Here is a 19,843-nt window from a genome sequence, read left to right as displayed (position 1 = left end):
CTCTCGAATATTTTCGTTATTTGGATGATATATTTGGCATTTGGATTGAATCCAAGGAAGATTTTCTGCATTTTATTAAAGTTTTGGACACTCATGACCCCTCCATTAGATTAAAATATGTGGTTCAGGATCGGTCAATTGATTTTTTGGATACAACAATATACAAAGGAACAACATTTCATCAGGAACATAAATTAGACATTAAGGTTTTTTTCAAAGAAACAGATACTCATGCCTTATTGTTTAAAACAAGTTTTCACCCCAAACATACTTACAAAGGGTTAATTAAGTCACAGCTCATCAGATTCAAACGAATCTGTACCCAGGATAAGGATTTTTGGGAGGCGGTAAAAATTCTTTTTGATGTATTACGAAAACGAGGGTACTCAAGGTCATTTTTGAGATATTGTCTCAAGTCTTTTGAGGACCAAAAACCAAGGATTGAGAAGGAATTTATTCCTTTAATTACGACATATTCATCTATGAGTGCCAAATTGAACAATAAATTTAAGCACAATTATCAAACAATTGTGGAAAATCAAGGCTTGTTGGCAAATTTTCAAGTCATATCAGCATATAGGAGAAACAAAAATCTTAGGGATTACTTGGTAAGGGCAAAATTGCAAAAAATACAACGAACGGTAAGAAGAACTGTTATCCTTAAGAATTTTGTTAGACTAACATATGTACAGAACAAAGTCAACAAACGAATTTTTGAACTCAAACAATCCTTCAACCCACAGACTTTTAATTGTGTGTATATTATATTTTGTAGTGAATGTGGGAAACAATATATAGGGGAAACAAAACATTCAATATCAATGAGAATGATGCAACATAGATATAACATTCGGAACAAAAAAGAGACAAATACCCCTCTAATTCGGCATTTTATTTTACATGGTCTGCAATCTCTCAGGATCGCTGGCATACAGAGCAACTCTTCTTGGTCGGACAAGGACAGGAAGAAAAAGGAGAGGACTTGGATTTATTTACTGGACACGAAGGAACCGGTAGGCTTAAATTTGAAGTGTAATTGACTTTTTCAAGTTTTAATTATTGTGGTGATTTTGTTCTGATCCCGGATTGGGATGCCTAATCCTAGTGATGGGATCAGTGCCTTATCTCAAAATTGGACGCCTAAACCTAACCTTGGTTTTATTTCCTAAACCTAACCTTGGTCTTATTGCCTAAACCTAAAGTTGATCTTCCTATTGTCCTTCGTCGTTCCCTCCTTTTGTCCTTAAAAAATTGGCCCTTACCCAAATTGTTTACCCTAACCACAACCGTTTCTAACCCTTGCCCCAAATAAATAAATAAATAAATTAATTAATAAATATAATTCATACATAGTTAATTAGAAGATGAAAGGTAGATTGATTAATAATTAAAAAACAATTTGGCTAAAACACAATACTACTTTAAATATTAATTGGCTAAAAAAAACAACACTACAATAAATATTAATGAGTTAAAAAAACAATTCATGTTAAGGTTAAAAATTTAATGTATTAAAAAGGAAGTTAACATAGTTAAAACAGAGTTATTTCATTGTTATGTTTCTTTAAAAATAAAGAACAGGTTAAAAACAAGGTGGTTGTGGGAGGGTATAAATAGAAGGGACTTTAAGAGCTGGCTCACTTTGCCTTTGTCTAGCGACCTGATAACATCTCTTGTAGAGCAGTAGCAGTTTTTTTGTTGTGTGCCTTGGCCTGAAGAAGACCCTTTCAGGGTCGAAACGTTGCCGTTGCGGCACACAATTATTATTTAAAACAAGTTGATTTTATTTTATTTCATTTTTTATTAAAAACAGTTTATTTCATTTTATTTTATACATTTTAATTCATATCTTTTTTATAAATAAGAAATTCATATTATTACATATATAACAAAGGCAAAACTAGCAATTAAAAAATAAATAAATAAATACAGTAAAAAAAGACCCAATATGGGTCCTTGGGAGAACAGGGACGATGGGTGGACTGTGGTGCGTTATGGCAGAGAGCGCCAGCGCTCCCGCCGACGCAACCAAGAACAGGGTCGCGGTTTTGGCCGAGGGATGGACCGAGCACCGCCTGCCCCTTCTGGGGGGCGGGATCGTAACCCCTTGCCTAACCCTAACCCTAACCCCTAACCCTAACCCTAACCCTAACCCTAACCCTAACCCTAACCCCTAACCCTAACCCTAACCCCTAACCCTAACCCCTAACCCTAACCCCTAACCCTAACCCTAGCCCTTACCCAGTCCTTAAACCTAATTATTCTTATCTAATCCTATGCCCCCCAACCCTCTATCCTAATCTATAACACACTAACCTAGCTAACCGGAAGTCTTTAAACTAAATTCAGTATAAATAAAGTCCAAATAAAAAGGGAAAGAGAACCCAAGTATAAAAGGGAAAGTGAACCCAAAGAAAACCCAAGCAAAAGCCAAATAGACGATGGGAAGAGACGTTAGGTGAAGTGTAGTTAAGGAAAGGGAAAAGCAAGGGGAGGCAGAAGAAAGGAGAGGAGGAGTTAGAGGGAGGAATGGAAAAGGAAAAGGGAAACAGAAGTGGAAAGGAAGGAGAAAGGATAGAAAAGAAAGACAAAAATATATAAAGTAAAGTAATACCTACCTGTAAAATAAAATACTTACCGGGACCTGTAAGGAAAAAGAAATAACATAATTAGAATTTCAATAGGGAAACACAATCAGAAACAAAAAGACATCGAAGGGAAAGGACTAAAGGCAGAAGGGAATGGTAGAAAGGGAAGAAGCCTACAGGGACGATGCCCAATATAAATCAGCGCGTCTGAAGAAGGCAAAACTACGCCGAAACGTCGCGCGCATGCTGATTAAGGCCATGGGCCTAATTTTTTGAACTCCCAGCATTTTGTGTGTTGGGAACTTAAAACCTAAGTATGGGAACTAACCTAAATATGGGTAGACTAAAAGCTAAGTGTTGCTAACTAAACTAAATGATGTTATTGGCCTAAAACTAACCTAAGTAATGGGGACTAACCTAATTTATGTGTACTATAAGACTATGTGTAGTGTATTTAACCTAAATATGTGAGTGCTTGTGGGACTGGGGGGACTTTGCTAGTCCTTTTGGATGGACAGTGCACCGCACTTGCTCCTAGGGCGAAGGCCCAGGGAGCAGGTGTCTGTAACCAATTACCTAACCAGCCAGTGCCTCCAGGAGGGTCTGGCGAGGTTCTCCTGGTTTTGCTTATTAATTTTTTGTGCCCAATTGGATAACCCCCTACCCCCCACTCTAGCCTAAATCCCTGAACCTAAATATGGTCTAATCTAAACCCAAATTTGAGAATCATCCTAACCCCAAGGTCCATAATTAGGATGCCTAAACCTAAAGCCCAAATTTGAATAAGTCCAATTTCTATTCTATTCTAAATTCCCACCTAACCTAAGTTGTACCACGGCCCTTACCCAGTCCTTAAACCTAATTATTCTTATCTAATCCTATGCCCCCCAACCCTCTATCCTAATCTATAACACACTAACCTAGCTAACCGGAAGTCTTTAAACTAAATTCAGTATAAATAAAGTCCAAATAAAAAGGGAAAGAGAACCCAAGTATAAAAGGGAAAGTGAACCCAAAGAAAACCCAAGCAAAAGCCAAATAGACGATGGGAAGAGACGTTAGGTGAAGTGTAGTTAAGGAAAGGGAAAAGCAAGGGGAGGCAGAAGAAAGGAGAGGAGGAGTTAGAGGGAGGAATGGAAAAGGAAAAGGGAAACAGAAGTGGAAAGGAAGGAGAAAGGATAGAAAAGAAAGACAAAAATATATAAAGTAAAGTAATACCTACCTGTAAAATAAAATACTTACCGGGACCTGTAAGGAAAAAGAAATAACATAATTAGAATTTCAATAGGGAAACACAATCAGAAACAAAAAGACATCGAAGGGAAAGGACTAAAGGCAGAAGGGAATGGTAGAAAGGGAAGAAGCCTACAGGGACGATGCCCAATATAAATCAGCGCGTCTGAAGAAGGCAAAACTACGCCGAAACGTCGCGCGCATGCTGATTAAGGCCATGGGCCTAATTTTTTGAACTCCCAGCATTTTGTGTGTTGGGAACTTAAAACCTAAGTATGGGAACTAACCTAAATATGGGTAGACTAAAAGCTAAGTGTTGCTAACTAAACTAAATGATGTTATTGGCCTAAAACTAACCTAAGTAATGGGGACTAACCTAATTTATGTGTACTATAAGACTATGTGTAGTGTATTTAACCTAAATATGTGAGTGCTTGTGGGACTGGGGGGACTTTGCTAGTCCTTTTGGATGGACAGTGCACCGCACTTGCTCCTAGGGCGAAGGCCCAGGGAGCAGGTGTCTGTAACCAATTACCTAACCAGCCAGTGCCTCCAGGAGGGTCTGGCGAGGTTCTCCTGGTTTTGCTTATTAATTTTTTGTGCCCAATTGGATAACCCCCTACCCCCCACTCTAGCCTAAATCCCTGAACCTAAATATGGTCTAATCTAAACCCAAATTTGAGAATCATCCTAACCCCAAGGTCCATAATTAGGATGCCTAAACCTAAAGCCCAAATTTGAATAAGTCCAATTTCTATTCTATTCTAAATTCCCACCTAACCTAAGTTGTACCACGGCCCTTACCCAGTCCTTAAACCTAATTATTCTTATCTAATCCTATGCCCCCCAACCCTCTATCCTAATCTATAACACACTAACCTAGCTAACCGGAAGTCTTTAAACTAAATTCAGTATAAATAAAGTCCAAATAAAAAGGGAAAGAGAACCCAAGTATAAAAGGGAAAGTGAACCCAAAGAAAACCCAAGCAAAAGCCAAATAGACGATGGGAAGAGACGTTAGGTGAAGTGTAGTTAAGGAAAGGGAAAAGCAAGGGGAGGCAGAAGAAAGGAGAGGAGGAGTTAGAGGGAGGAATGGAAAAGGAAAAGGGAAACAGAAGTGGAAAGGAAGGAGAAAGGATAGAAAAGAAAGACAAAAATATATAAAGTAAAGTAATACCTACCTGTAAAATAAAATACTTACCGGGACCTGTAAGGAAAAAGAAATAACATAATTAGAATTTCAATAGGGAAACACAATCAGAAACAAAAAGACATCGAAGGGAAAGGACTAAAGGCAGAAGGGAATGGTAGAAAGGGAAGAAGCCTACAGGGACGATGCCCAATATAAATCAGCGCGTCTGAAGAAGGCAAAACTACGCCGAAACGTCGCGCGCATGCTGATTAAGGCCATGGGCCTAATTTTTTGAACTCCCAGCATTTTGTGTGTTGGGAACTTAAAACCTAAGTATGGGAACTAACCTAAATATGGGTAGACTAAAAGCTAAGTGTTGCTAACTAAACTAAATGATGTTATTGGCCTAAAACTAACCTAAGTAATGGGGACTAACCTAATTTATGTGTACTATAAGACTATGTGTAGTGTATTTAACCTAAATATGTGAGTGCTTGTGGGACTGGGGGGACTTTGCTAGTCCTTTTGGATGGACAGTGCACCGCACTTGCTCCTAGGGCGAAGGCCCAGGGAGCAGGTGTCTGTAACCAATTACCTAACCAGCCAGTGCCTCCAGGAGGGTCTGGCGAGGTTCTCCTGGTTTTGCTTATTAATTTTTTGTGCCCAATTGGATAACCCCCTACCCCCCACTCTAGCCTAAATCCCTGAACCTAAATATGGTCTAATCTAAACCCAAATTTGAGAATCATCCTAACCCCAAGGTCCATAATTAGGATGCCTAAACCTAAAGCCCAAATTTGAATAAGTCCAATTTCTATTCTATTCTAAATTCCCACCTAACCTAAGTTGTACCACGGCCCTTACCCAGTCCTTAAACCTAATTATTCTTATCTAATCCTATGCCCCCCAACCCTCTATCCTAATCTATAACACACTAACCTAGCTAACCGGAAGTCTTTAAACTAAATTCAGTATAAATAAAGTCCAAATAAAAAGGGAAAGAGAACCCAAGTATAAAAGGGAAAGTGAACCCAAAGAAAACCCAAGCAAAAGCCAAATAGACGATGGGAAGAGACGTTAGGTGAAGTGTAGTTAAGGAAAGGGAAAAGCAAGGGGAGGCAGAAGAAAGGAGAGGAGGAGTTAGAGGGAGGAATGGAAAAGGAAAAGGGAAACAGAAGTGGAAAGGAAGGAGAAAGGATAGAAAAGAAAGACAAAAATATATAAAGTAAAGTAATACCTACCTGTAAAATAAAATACTTACCGGGACCTGTAAGGAAAAAGAAATAACATAATTAGAATTTCAATAGGGAAACACAATCAGAAACAAAAAGACATCGAAGGGAAAGGACTAAAGGCAGAAGGGAATGGTAGAAAGGGAAGAAGCCTACAGGGACGATGCCCAATATAAATCAGCGCGTCTGAAGAAGGCAAAACTACGCCGAAACGTCGCGCGCATGCTGATTAAGGCCATGGGCCTAATTTTTTGAACTCCCAGCATTTTGTGTGTTGGGAACTTAAAACCTAAGTATGGGAACTAACCTAAATATGGGTAGACTAAAAGCTAAGTGTTGCTAACTAAACTAAATGATGTTATTGGCCTAAAACTAACCTAAGTAATGGGGACTAACCTAATTTATGTGTACTATAAGACTATGTGTAGTGTATTTAACCTAAATATGTGAGTGCTTGTGGGACTGGGGGGACTTTGCTAGTCCTTTTGGATGGACAGTGCACCGCACTTGCTCCTAGGGCGAAGGCCCAGGGAGCAGGTGTCTGTAACCAATTACCTAACCAGCCAGTGCCTCCAGGAGGGTCTGGCGAGGTTCTCCTGGTTTTGCTTATTAATTTTTTGTGCCCAATTGGATAACCCCCTACCCCCCACTCTAGCCTAAATCCCTGAACCTAAATATGGTCTAATCTAAACCCAAATTTGAGAATCATCCTAACCCCAAGGTCCATAATTAGGATGCCTAAACCTAAAGCCCAAATTTGAATAAGTCCAATTTCTATTCTATTCTAAATTCCCACCTAACCTAAGTTGTACCACGGCCCTTACCCAGTCCTTAAACCTAATTATTCTTATCTAATCCTATGCCCCCCAACCCTCTATCCTAATCTATAACACACTAACCTAGCTAACCGGAAGTCTTTAAACTAAATTCAGTATAAATAAAGTCCAAATAAAAAGGGAAAGAGAACCCAAGTATAAAAGGGAAAGTGAACCCAAAGAAAACCCAAGCAAAAGCCAAATAGACGATGGGAAGAGACGTTAGGTGAAGTGTAGTTAAGGAAAGGGAAAAGCAAGGGGAGGCAGAAGAAAGGAGAGGAGGAGTTAGAGGGAGGAATGGAAAAGGAAAAGGGAAACAGAAGTGGAAAGGAAGGAGAAAGGATAGAAAAGAAAGACAAAAATATATAAAGTAAAGTAATACCTACCTGTAAAATAAAATACTTACCGGGACCTGTAAGGAAAAAGAAATAACATAATTAGAATTTCAATAGGGAAACACAATCAGAAACAAAAAGACATCGAAGGGAAAGGACTAAAGGCAGAAGGGAATGGTAGAAAGGGAAGAAGCCTACAGGGACGATGCCCAATATAAATCAGCGCGTCTGAAGAAGGCAAAACTACGCCGAAACGTCGCGCGCATGCTGATTAAGGCCATGGGCCTAATTTTTTGAACTCCCAGCATTTTGTGTGTTGGGAACTTAAAACCTAAGTATGGGAACTAACCTAAATATGGGTAGACTAAAAGCTAAGTGTTGCTAACTAAACTAAATGATGTTATTGGCCTAAAACTAACCTAAGTAATGGGGACTAACCTAATTTATGTGTACTATAAGACTATGTGTAGTGTATTTAACCTAAATATGTGAGTGCTTGTGGGACTGGGGGGACTTTGCTAGTCCTTTTGGATGGACAGTGCACCGCACTTGCTCCTAGGGCGAAGGCCCAGGGAGCAGGTGTCTGTAACCAATTACCTAACCAGCCAGTGCCTCCAGGAGGGTCTGGCGAGGTTCTCCTGGTTTTGCTTATTAATTTTTTGTGCCCAATTGGATAACCCCCTACCCCCCACTCTAGCCTAAATCCCTGAACCTAAATATGGTCTAATCTAAACCCAAATTTGAGAATCATCCTAACCCCAAGGTCCATAATTAGGATGCCTAAACCTAAAGCCCAAATTTGAATAAGTCCAATTTCTATTCTATTCTAAATTCCCACCTAACCTAAGTTGTACCACGGCCCTTACCCAGTCCTTAAACCTAATTATTCTTATCTAATCCTATGCCCCCCAACCCTCTATCCTAATCTATAACACACTAACCTAGCTAACCGGAAGTCTTTAAACTAAATTCAGTATAAATAAAGTCCAAATAAAAAGGGAAAGAGAACCCAAGTATAAAAGGGAAAGTGAACCCAAAGAAAACCCAAGCAAAAGCCAAATAGACGATGGGAAGAGACGTTAGGTGAAGTGTAGTTAAGGAAAGGGAAAAGCAAGGGGAGGCAGAAGAAAGGAGAGGAGGAGTTAGAGGGAGGAATGGAAAAGGAAAAGGGAAACAGAAGTGGAAAGGAAGGAGAAAGGATAGAAAAGAAAGACAAAAATATATAAAGTAAAGTAATACCTACCTGTAAAATAAAATACTTACCGGGACCTGTAAGGAAAAAGAAATAACATAATTAGAATTTCAATAGGGAAACACAATCAGAAACAAAAAGACATCGAAGGGAAAGGACTAAAGGCAGAAGGGAATGGTAGAAAGGGAAGAAGCCTACAGGGACGATGCCCAATATAAATCAGCGCGTCTGAAGAAGGCAAAACTACGCCGAAACGTCGCGCGCATGCTGATTAAGGCCATGGGCCTAATTTTTTGAACTCCCAGCATTTTGTGTGTTGGGAACTTAAAACCTAAGTATGGGAACTAACCTAAATATGGGTAGACTAAAAGCTAAGTGTTGCTAACTAAACTAAATGATGTTATTGGCCTAAAACTAACCTAAGTAATGGGGACTAACCTAATTTATGTGTACTATAAGACTATGTGTAGTGTATTTAACCTAAATATGTGAGTGCTTGTGGGACTGGGGGGACTTTGCTAGTCCTTTTGGATGGACAGTGCACCGCACTTGCTCCTAGGGCGAAGGCCCAGGGAGCAGGTGTCTGTAACCAATTACCTAACCAGCCAGTGCCTCCAGGAGGGTCTGGCGAGGTTCTCCTGGTTTTGCTTATTAATTTTTTGTGCCCAATTGGATAACCCCCTACCCCCCACTCTAGCCTAAATCCCTGAACCTAAATATGGTCTAATCTAAACCCAAATTTGAGAATCATCCTAACCCCAAGGTCCATAATTAGGATGCCTAAACCTAAAGCCCAAATTTGAATAAGTCCAATTTCTATTCTATTCTAAATTCCCACCTAACCTAAGTTGTACCACGGCCCTTACCCAGTCCTTAAACCTAATTATTCTTATCTAATCCTATGCCCCCCAACCCTCTATCCTAATCTATAACACACTAACCTAGCTAACCGGAAGTCTTTAAACTAAATTCAGTATAAATAAAGTCCAAATAAAAAGGGAAAGAGAACCCAAGTATAAAAGGGAAAGTGAACCCAAAGAAAACCCAAGCAAAAGCCAAATAGACGATGGGAAGAGACGTTAGGTGAAGTGTAGTTAAGGAAAGGGAAAAGCAAGGGGAGGCAGAAGAAAGGAGAGGAGGAGTTAGAGGGAGGAATGGAAAAGGAAAAGGGAAACAGAAGTGGAAAGGAAGGAGAAAGGATAGAAAAGAAAGACAAAAATATATAAAGTAAAGTAATACCTACCTGTAAAATAAAATACTTACCGGGACCTGTAAGGAAAAAGAAATAACATAATTAGAATTTCAATAGGGAAACACAATCAGAAACAAAAAGACATCGAAGGGAAAGGACTAAAGGCAGAAGGGAATGGTAGAAAGGGAAGAAGCCTACAGGGACGATGCCCAATATAAATCAGCGCGTCTGAAGAAGGCAAAACTACGCCGAAACGTCGCGCGCATGCTGATTAAGGCCATGGGCCTAATTTTTTGAACTCCCAGCATTTTGTGTGTTGGGAACTTAAAACCTAAGTATGGGAACTAACCTAAATATGGGTAGACTAAAAGCTAAGTGTTGCTAACTAAACTAAATGATGTTATTGGCCTAAAACTAACCTAAGTAATGGGGACTAACCTAATTTATGTGTACTATAAGACTATGTGTAGTGTATTTAACCTAAATATGTGAGTGCTTGTGGGACTGGGGGGACTTTGCTAGTCCTTTTGGATGGACAGTGCACCGCACTTGCTCCTAGGGCGAAGGCCCAGGGAGCAGGTGTCTGTAACCAATTACCTAACCAGCCAGTGCCTCCAGGAGGGTCTGGCGAGGTTCTCCTGGTTTTGCTTATTAATTTTTTGTGCCCAATTGGATAACCCCCTACCCCCCACTCTAGCCTAAATCCCTGAACCTAAATATGGTCTAATCTAAACCCAAATTTGAGAATCATCCTAACCCCAAGGTCCATAATTAGGATGCCTAAACCTAAAGCCCAAATTTGAATAAGTCCAATTTCTATTCTATTCTAAATTCCCACCTAACCTAAGTTGTACCACGGCCCTTACCCAGTCCTTAAACCTAATTATTCTTATCTAATCCTATGCCCCCCAACCCTCTATCCTAATCTATAACACACTAACCTAGCTAACCGGAAGTCTTTAAACTAAATTCAGTATAAATAAAGTCCAAATAAAAAGGGAAAGAGAACCCAAGTATAAAAGGGAAAGTGAACCCAAAGAAAACCCAAGCAAAAGCCAAATAGACGATGGGAAGAGACGTTAGGTGAAGTGTAGTTAAGGAAAGGGAAAAGCAAGGGGAGGCAGAAGAAAGGAGAGGAGGAGTTAGAGGGAGGAATGGAAAAGGAAAAGGGAAACAGAAGTGGAAAGGAAGGAGAAAGGATAGAAAAGAAAGACAAAAATATATAAAGTAAAGTAATACCTACCTGTAAAATAAAATACTTACCGGGACCTGTAAGGAAAAAGAAATAACATAATTAGAATTTCAATAGGGAAACACAATCAGAAACAAAAAGACATCGAAGGGAAAGGACTAAAGGCAGAAGGGAATGGTAGAAAGGGAAGAAGCCTACAGGGACGATGCCCAATATAAATCAGCGCGTCTGAAGAAGGCAAAACTACGCCGAAACGTCGCGCGCATGCTGATTAAGGCCATGGGCCTAATTTTTTGAACTCCCAGCATTTTGTGTGTTGGGAACTTAAAACCTAAGTATGGGAACTAACCTAAATATGGGTAGACTAAAAGCTAAGTGTTGCTAACTAAACTAAATGATGTTATTGGCCTAAAACTAACCTAAGTAATGGGGACTAACCTAATTTATGTGTACTATAAGACTATGTGTAGTGTATTTAACCTAAATATGTGAGTGCTTGTGGGACTGGGGGGACTTTGCTAGTCCTTTTGGATGGACAGTGCACCGCACTTGCTCCTAGGGCGAAGGCCCAGGGAGCAGGTGTCTGTAACCAATTACCTAACCAGCCAGTGCCTCCAGGAGGGTCTGGCGAGGTTCTCCTGGTTTTGCTTATTAATTTTTTGTGCCCAATTGGATAACCCCCTACCCCCCACTCTAGCCTAAATCCCTGAACCTAAATATGGTCTAATCTAAACCCAAATTTGAGAATCATCCTAACCCCAAGGTCCATAATTAGGATGCCTAAACCTAAAGCCCAAATTTGAATAAGTCCAATTTCTATTCTATTCTAAATTCCCACCTAACCTAAGTTGTACCACGGCCCTTACCCAGTCCTTAAACCTAATTATTCTTATCTAATCCTATGCCCCCCAACCCTCTATCCTAATCTATAACACACTAACCTAGCTAACCGGAAGTCTTTAAACTAAATTCAGTATAAATAAAGTCCAAATAAAAAGGGAAAGAGAACCCAAGTATAAAAGGGAAAGTGAACCCAAAGAAAACCCAAGCAAAAGCCAAATAGACGATGGGAAGAGACGTTAGGTGAAGTGTAGTTAAGGAAAGGGAAAAGCAAGGGGAGGCAGAAGAAAGGAGAGGAGGAGTTAGAGGGAGGAATGGAAAAGGAAAAGGGAAACAGAAGTGGAAAGGAAGGAGAAAGGATAGAAAAGAAAGACAAAAATATATAAAGTAAAGTAATACCTACCTGTAAAATAAAATACTTACCGGGACCTGTAAGGAAAAAGAAATAACATAATTAGAATTTCAATAGGGAAACACAATCAGAAACAAAAAGACATCGAAGGGAAAGGACTAAAGGCAGAAGGGAATGGTAGAAAGGGAAGAAGCCTACAGGGACGATGCCCAATATAAATCAGCGCGTCTGAAGAAGGCAAAACTACGCCGAAACGTCGCGCGCATGCTGATTAAGGCCATGGGCCTAATTTTTTGAACTCCCAGCATTTTGTGTGTTGGGAACTTAAAACCTAAGTATGGGAACTAACCTAAATATGGGTAGACTAAAAGCTAAGTGTTGCTAACTAAACTAAATGATGTTATTGGCCTAAAACTAACCTAAGTAATGGGGACTAACCTAATTTATGTGTACTATAAGACTATGTGTAGTGTATTTAACCTAAATATGTGAGTGCTTGTGGGACTGGGGGGACTTTGCTAGTCCTTTTGGATGGACAGTGCACCGCACTTGCTCCTAGGGCGAAGGCCCAGGGAGCAGGTGTCTGTAACCAATTACCTAACCCTAACCCTGACGCAACCAAGAACAGGGTCGCGGTTTTGGCCGAGGGATGGACCGAGCACCGCCTGCCCCTTCTGGGGGGCGGGATCGTAACCCCTTGCCTAACCCCTAACCCTAAACACAACCCTGGTTCCGTTTTACTAAACACAACCCTGGTTCCGTTTTACTAAACACAACCCTGGTTCCGTTTTACTAAACACAACCCTCCTTGAACGGGTCATATCTCTGGAACGGTAAGTCCTAGAAGCTCAAGAATGGTACGGTTGGATTCAGAATGATGACAAATGGGGGGGTAGATCATGGTACCAGGACTGTATCTCACATGTTGTGCAACAACTTTTGAACGGTAAGTCCTACAGACTCAAGGGTGGTAGCACTGGATTCAGGATACAGACAAATGGGGGGGTAGGTGAAGGTCCCATGTCTCTATCTGGTTGGACTTAGGAGTTATATGCTCTACAATGTCGAAAAAAAGTACCAATATAAGCATGTCCAATTGACTCAGAACGGCCTGAAACGTGCTCCTAACCACTTTCTGGAAGACATTTTTGGGCTGTGGCACTTAGTGAAATTTTCACTCCTACCGTTCACTGTTTTGACAAGTTACGCCCACTTTCCGACATCGTACGGTGATGTGACGGGTACCGTTGGAAAGCCCGTCCCCGATAATGGGGGGGTAGGAGTTGGTTCCAAGTCTCTAACGCTTATGGATCAAAAGTTATTTCGAGAAACGTAAACGGATACGCCCACCGCTCAGCTGCAATGCATTGTGGGTCTGCAAAAACACAGTTTTTCCTTAATAACTCGGCTCAGGAAAGTCGGATCTTAATAAGTGATACATTTTTGGATTCCTGGCGAGCAGCTGGAAAAGGTGATGTACATATCTCTTTTTTTTTTTTGGCACCATGACCCAAAAACAGTTTCCCGCAAAGCACATGACCGCATATTGAAAGCTCACTTCATACGGGTAGCACCAGCCCTTAGTGGGGGTCATGTACTCTATCAGGAGACCGACACCCACTCACGGTGCTGATGATGGCTGCAGTACCTCTGGTCATGCACACAAACTGTACTGCCAGCTGTTAAAGACCAGCCCAATTTAAGGGTTAGTGAGCAAGTAGCCTGTACCAGCAACAGCTACTGTGCCCACGAGGGACTCACTGGTCTCTGCCCACAGAGGCAGTGACAGAGGTACTCTGGCTTGAAAGGCATTTGAACTTAGGTGATGCTTTTCTAAGCAGGCTGTGAAATGACTATCGGCGAAATGCTGGTACATTTTCACTGTCCTCGGTGGCACCACCACCGACACCTACAGTGCCCACCAGGGACTCGAGTTCCCACCCGAATTCCCAATGACTTTCTACTTGCGACTGGGTCCTGCTAAACTTAAACTCGAGCCTCTCATCAAAGCTGGAGGAGGGATGCTGTGCAATGTCGAAAAAAGTACCCGTGGAAGCATGTCCAGTCGACTCAGAATGGCCTGAAACATTCTCCTAACCACTTTCTGGAAGACAGTTTTAGGCTGTGACACTTGGTGAAATTTTCTGAATGACGGACTCTTTGGTCTGGTTTCAGTGGACATACGGACTGTTCAGATAGACTCTATTGGTACAGCCTACTCTTGTTTGGTAAGGCAAGAGTTACCTGTACCAATAGAGCACATCTGGACAGTCCCTATGTCCACTGAAGCACACAAGCCTCCACGCCACGTCAAGGCAGAGTCCATGTGGAGGGATTTTTTTTTTGTTTTTAAGGTTTTTTTTTTTTTTTTTTTTTAGTTTTTTTTTTTTTTTTTGTGCGTTTGCAAAGAACTATGACTTTTAAAATTTTTTGGTGCTTTAGAACTGCACAACATAACAATAAAACAGTTTAAAACAGTTAAATAACAAAGACAGCTCACTGCTGCTTACTTTACAAGAAAATTTTCTTGTACTTGTGTCTTAATCAGTTACTTTTCTGATCTTAGACGCTTGACCTTGTTGCAAAAGGCTTTGTAGCTCCGAATGGGGCACTTGTGCTCAATGCACTTGGCTGAGTACTCGTTGTACACTTCTATCACTTTCATTTTTCTGTCCATGTTGATAAAGGACAGTTCCTGCTCTGTCCATTGCCTGGAGGAGTATGCAGGGAGATACATGGACTTTGACCTCTCAATAGGTCGGATGTCGTCCTGGAACTCCACTTCCTGCACATCTTCCTCTGGAACAAGTTCCTCCCGTGGCTCTTCTTGTGGCGTGTGAGGTTTGAGGAGAGGCTTCTGCTGTGGGACGATGCGATATGGTATATCCTCGTGAAGCTTCCAGACAAGGACATTGTAGATCTTTGGAAGCGTGAACTTCGACAGGATCTGGAGCTTCTGGAGGTCTGCCTGTGTGTAGGCAGGGCTCATGTCCTTGATCAGGTCCCTCAGGTGATTATAATCGACATAATCACCGTTCATTACCATTCCCACAGAGCTGGCAAACGTGAGGATCATCAGAGTGGTGTTTGGGTGGTACTTCAGGCCAGGTGGGAGACGGGTAAGGACCTTTTCGATCCAAGGCATGCCATGCTCACGGTACTTCTCCAAGTTCCGGGAGTATGTCAGGGACCGTCTCTCTACCTCCACGCACACTTTGAGCGTCATGCTGGCGACTACAGAGAGAGCGAAGGGTTGGCAGTCACTTCGGTGGACTTGGACGTAGTCCCTGAAGTTCCACCACACCCTTTTTGTACCGCGGACGTCCCTGAACTTAAACGCAGGGAAGAAGTTCAGCTTGAGTTCGGGAAAGCCTTGCAAAAGACACTCTTTCACGTCCTTGCCAGACTTTGACACGAGGGACCTAGCTCTGGCAAAGGTGTTCGGGATGGGGAAGCAGTCCTTTACAGCCAGGTCCTCACACAGTGTATCGAGCGGCCAGGCACCTACCAGCTTCCCAGGTGGGTGTCTCGATTTCAACTCGGCCATTGGGATGTCACTGTTCCGCTTGAACAGGTCACAGAGGAGAACAGTGACAAGTGCAGCACCTGTGACCGATGGTGCTGCTTCCAGGGTCTGACAGAGGGGGAAGAGCCTTTCAATGCGGGACTTTTGGAGCTCATCTCTTGTCCAGTGATGTAGGGGGGGTGATACCTCCTCCGAGCTGGCACTTGAGAAGGGTGCGAGGCCCAGGAACCCTCTCTGTTTACTGACACTTTTGTCACTGACAGTGCTGGTTCCCAGAGAGACGCTAAGTTGGAAGTCGAGCGGGGAGAGGGGACGGCCATAGATTATCTCTTCCAGTGCCAGCTCATACTGGAAGGTCTTCCAGGAGGCGTCAAAGCGTGCAACACCGATGTTGGCACTGTAAACCTTTGCCAGGTCTTCAACAAGGAACTCCAGGACGTCGCAGATGAGAGACAGCACACCAACACCTGACTTATCCTTGAAGGGGACAAGGATGGGGTGTTCGTTGATGAGCTTGGTAAGTTCATCAACTTTGAAGTGCTCAGAGGGGTTCAAGTTACACATTACCTGGCCCTCGAAGCGCACGACTTGTTCTATGCGGCACTGGAGCTGGCCGGTCATCCGCTCACGCAGGTCACGCATGTGACGGATGTAGCTTCCTGCTCGGGACAGGAGGGACGTGTGGTACTTGGGGTGGGAGAGGCCACAGGTTACAATTGCACCACTTACTGGATGCTTGAACGGCATCTGTACATGGGCATGCGGCGAGTCTGCATAAAGTTGGACAAACATGAGCTTGCCGTACGGTGCCAGACAGTCCAGCAGCTCATGTCTCACGTCCATCTTGGCATTATCCAGGTTGCTCTGGAAATTCACTGTCTCGTGCATTCCCAGAGCTGTGAAAAGGGTGCCCTTGAAGCCAACAAGTTCCTCCAGCCCACTTCTGGAGAACAAAATGTTCATTTCAGGGTTCTTGGGCACTATGTTACACGCGAAGTGTACAGAGACGGATCTTATGTAGGTGGGGTCGACGACATCAGTTATGTCCAGTTCCTCAATATCTTTCTGACCAAACTGGTTTAGAAAGAGGACAACCTGGAGGAAATGACACGCGTTGGATTTCTCAATGGCCTGGTCGATGAGAGACATGATGAACTGGGCGTCTCTCCTCAAAATGTGGAACCGTGCCGTCTCAATGGTACTCTGCTTTTTGATTGTGGGGCGGCACTTATCCTGCGCAGGAAGCTGACGGAGCAACTCGCGGAAATTGTTCCCCACATCATTAAGAAGCTCTGTAGCCAACACAGCGTAGAGATCTTTACGTAGGAGCCTGGTGTCAGGTCTCTTCTGGCTGGCTGGCATGGCAATCATTAAAAGGTGGTACCCACCATCAACATACCCGAGTGTGTGACCAAGGCAATTACGAAGGGCAAGAAGGCCATCGTGGCTGTACCTGCCAAGGTCAACATGTTTCTTGATAAAGTGGTAATGGGGGGATAGGGTCTGGGTGGTAAACCGGGGTAAAAGGAGGTAGTGCAGACCCATTTGGAGGGCTGTGAGTCGATGGAATTCAAATACAATACCATCTATATCGTATTTGAAGTCCAAATCTGAAGCGGGAGACTGCACTGTGGTGGAGTGAATGGCAACATTCACCTTGCCATGCAGAAATTCCTCTATGTTGAGGAATTCACTTGCAGCAGTGAAAAGACTCACAGTGTTATCCAAACCAACATTCTCAAAAGTACTTGCTGATGACATTTCTCTTTCCCAAACTGATCTCAAGCCAAATACAATGCAAAATCTCCAACCAACAACTCTAAAGTTGAACAGCATACGTTTTGGTACTTATCTGACCTACCCATCAACCTCTATCAGGGTGCCGAAAAATTTTTTTTCAATATGCATATCATCGCGACCGGCAGGTACCCAGGATTCCAGAAATGTATGTTTTATGAAGATCGGACGTTCCTGAGCGGAGTTATTAAGGAAAAACCTGTATTTTTGATACCCATGATGCTTTGCGCTGAAAAAGTAGGCGTGTCGGTTTACATTTCTTCAAATAACTTTTGTTCTGGACGTGCTAGAGACTTGAAACCAAGTCCTACCCCCCCATTATCGAGGGCGGGCTTTCCAATGGTACCACTTCCGACGCGGTGCGACGTCGGGAAGTGCGCGAAATTTGCGAAAAAAGATTTTTTTTTGCTGTATCTCGGGAACGGAAGGTCCTAGAGACACGGGACCAAGACTGGCGTGTTCAGCGTGGTCGAATTAGTATAGACGCCACCCACTGGCGAGTCTCTAGAATGCACAGTTCCCGAGTTATAGCGAAAAAGGCTAATTAATTAGCTTTTTTCATGATAGCACCGTTTTAAGTTAATAACTCGTGAACGGTGGGTGCTAGAGACGCGGTTCTGGCACCGTTGAGATCAGGAGGAAGGCCTCTACCCATCTCTATAATATGGGTAAGTTTCCAGGTGTAATAAAAAATTTCCTCTAGGTGGCGCTATCGAGCCCAAAGTATAGGGGAGGGTTCGGGAGGACAGTCTGATGCTGGGGATACCTGAACCAGCTGTCTGGGATGTTTCTGGCCCGAGTTATGAACTTAAAATGGAGCTGATTTAATCGCGTACATCTTAAGTTCATAACTCGGGAACGGTTGGAGGTAGAGACTTGAGATTTTTTCTGGGGGAGTTTGGGGGCGGGCCGCACCCGCCTGTAATGGGTCCGACGTCACTTTACGACTTTTGTGCAACAACTTCTCAACGGTGAGAGCTACAGACTCAGGGGTGGTAACAGTGGATTCAGAAGGTCCACAAATGGCGGGGTAGGTGAAGGACCCATGTCTCTATCTGGTCGGACTTAGGAGTTATGGGTGTTGCAATTTCCAAAAAACTACCCATGGAAGCATGTCCAGTCGACTCAGAACGGTCTGAAACGTGCTCCTAACCACTTTCTGGAAGAGATTTTTGGGCTGTGACACAGTGAAATTTTCACTCCTCCCATTGACTTGAATGGGGAATTTTATTTTGGTGATAACTCGAGAACCGTACGTCGTAGAGACTCAAGAAGGGTACTGTTGGACTCAGGGTATGCACAAATGGGGGGGTAGGTCATGGTCCCAGGTCTCTATCTCACATGTTGTGCAACAACTTTTGAACGGTAAGTCCTAGGGACTCAAGGGTGGTAGCATTGGATTCAGGATATGCACAAATGGGGGGGTAGGTGATGGTCCCAGGTCTCTATCTCACATGTTGTGCAACAACTTTTCAACGGTAAGTCCTACAGACTCAGGGGTGATACCGTTGGATTCAGAAGGTCCACAAATGGGGGGGTAGGTGAAGGACCCATGTCTCTATCTGATAAGACTTAGGAGTTATATGCAGTACAATGTCGAAAAAAGTACCCGTGGAAGCATGTCCACTGGACTCAGAACAGCCTGAAACGTGCTCCTAACCACTTTCTGGAAGACATTTTTGGGCTGTGGCACTTAGTGAAATTTTCACTCCTACCGTTCACTGTTTTGACAAGTTACGCCCACTTCCCGACGTCGTACGGCGATGCGACAGGTACCGTTGGAAAGCCCGTCCCCGATAATGGGGGGGTAGGAGTTGGTTCCAAGTCTCTAACGCTTACGGATCAAAAGTTATTTCGAGAAACGTAAACGGATACGCCCACTGCTCAGCTGCAATGCATTGTGGGTCTGGCCAAACACGGTTTTTGCTTAATAACTCGGCTCGGGAACGTCGGATCTTCGTAAGAGATACATTTTTGGATTCCTGGCGACGGGGCGGACGCGGGGACGTACGTGTCTCGAATTTCTTTCGGGCACCTACTTTGACGTACCCGTGACCGTAGCAGGGGATAAATACCAAGTGACACCATGGGACTTGTAAGCATGTGGCTCACCATGGCCATATGCCTGCCGGTTCCCACACTGGCGTTCGTAGCCCCCACATGGATGCGGATCCATGCCGGTTCCAACCCTGGAGCCGATAGTCGGACACATGGATGCGGATCCATGCCGGTTCCAACCCTGGAGCCGATAGTCTCCCGCATGGGTGACCTACCGTGGTCATCCCTGGTCACGTGCGTGTGCCTGGCCATCCCCCCATGGATGGTAACGCATGGCAACATGCACCCAAGTTCCAACACTGGAGCTGATAGTCTCAGCCGATGGTCGGTGACCGAGGGGGGAGCGTCCTTCCTTCAGG

The 19,843-nt window shown here is 43.2% G+C and overlaps 1 protein-coding gene across 1 annotated transcript; it reads right to left on the bottom strand.

The window, feature by feature from the left end:
* Positions 1–411: 411 nt before the first annotated feature.
* Positions 412–17,390, bottom strand: LOC146303946 (uncharacterized). The gene is made up of 11 exons (XM_084714324.1): positions 14,679–17,390; positions 12,175–12,180; positions 10,983–10,988; positions 9,791–9,796; positions 8,599–8,604; positions 7,407–7,412; positions 6,215–6,220; positions 5,023–5,028; positions 3,831–3,836; positions 2,639–2,644; positions 412–417 (listed from the first exon to the last, which is right to left on the bottom strand). Exons 1-11 carry the CDS (start codon positions 17,388–17,390, stop codon positions 412–414), a joined length of 2,772 nt encoding a protein of 923 aa, XP_084570450.1.
* Positions 17,391–19,843: the final 2,453 nt, after the last annotated feature.

This window comes from Lutjanus erythropterus, unplaced genomic scaffold (assembly GCF_056507025.1).
Source record: "Lutjanus erythropterus isolate fLutEry1 unplaced genomic scaffold, fLutEry1.hap2 Scaffold_198, whole genome shotgun sequence".
NCBI classification, from domain to species: Eukaryota; Metazoa; Chordata; class Actinopteri; order Lutjaniformes; family Lutjanidae; genus Lutjanus; species Lutjanus erythropterus.
Note: the sequence above shows the minus strand (reverse complement) of the source record. Positions and strands in the feature narration are given on the sequence as shown.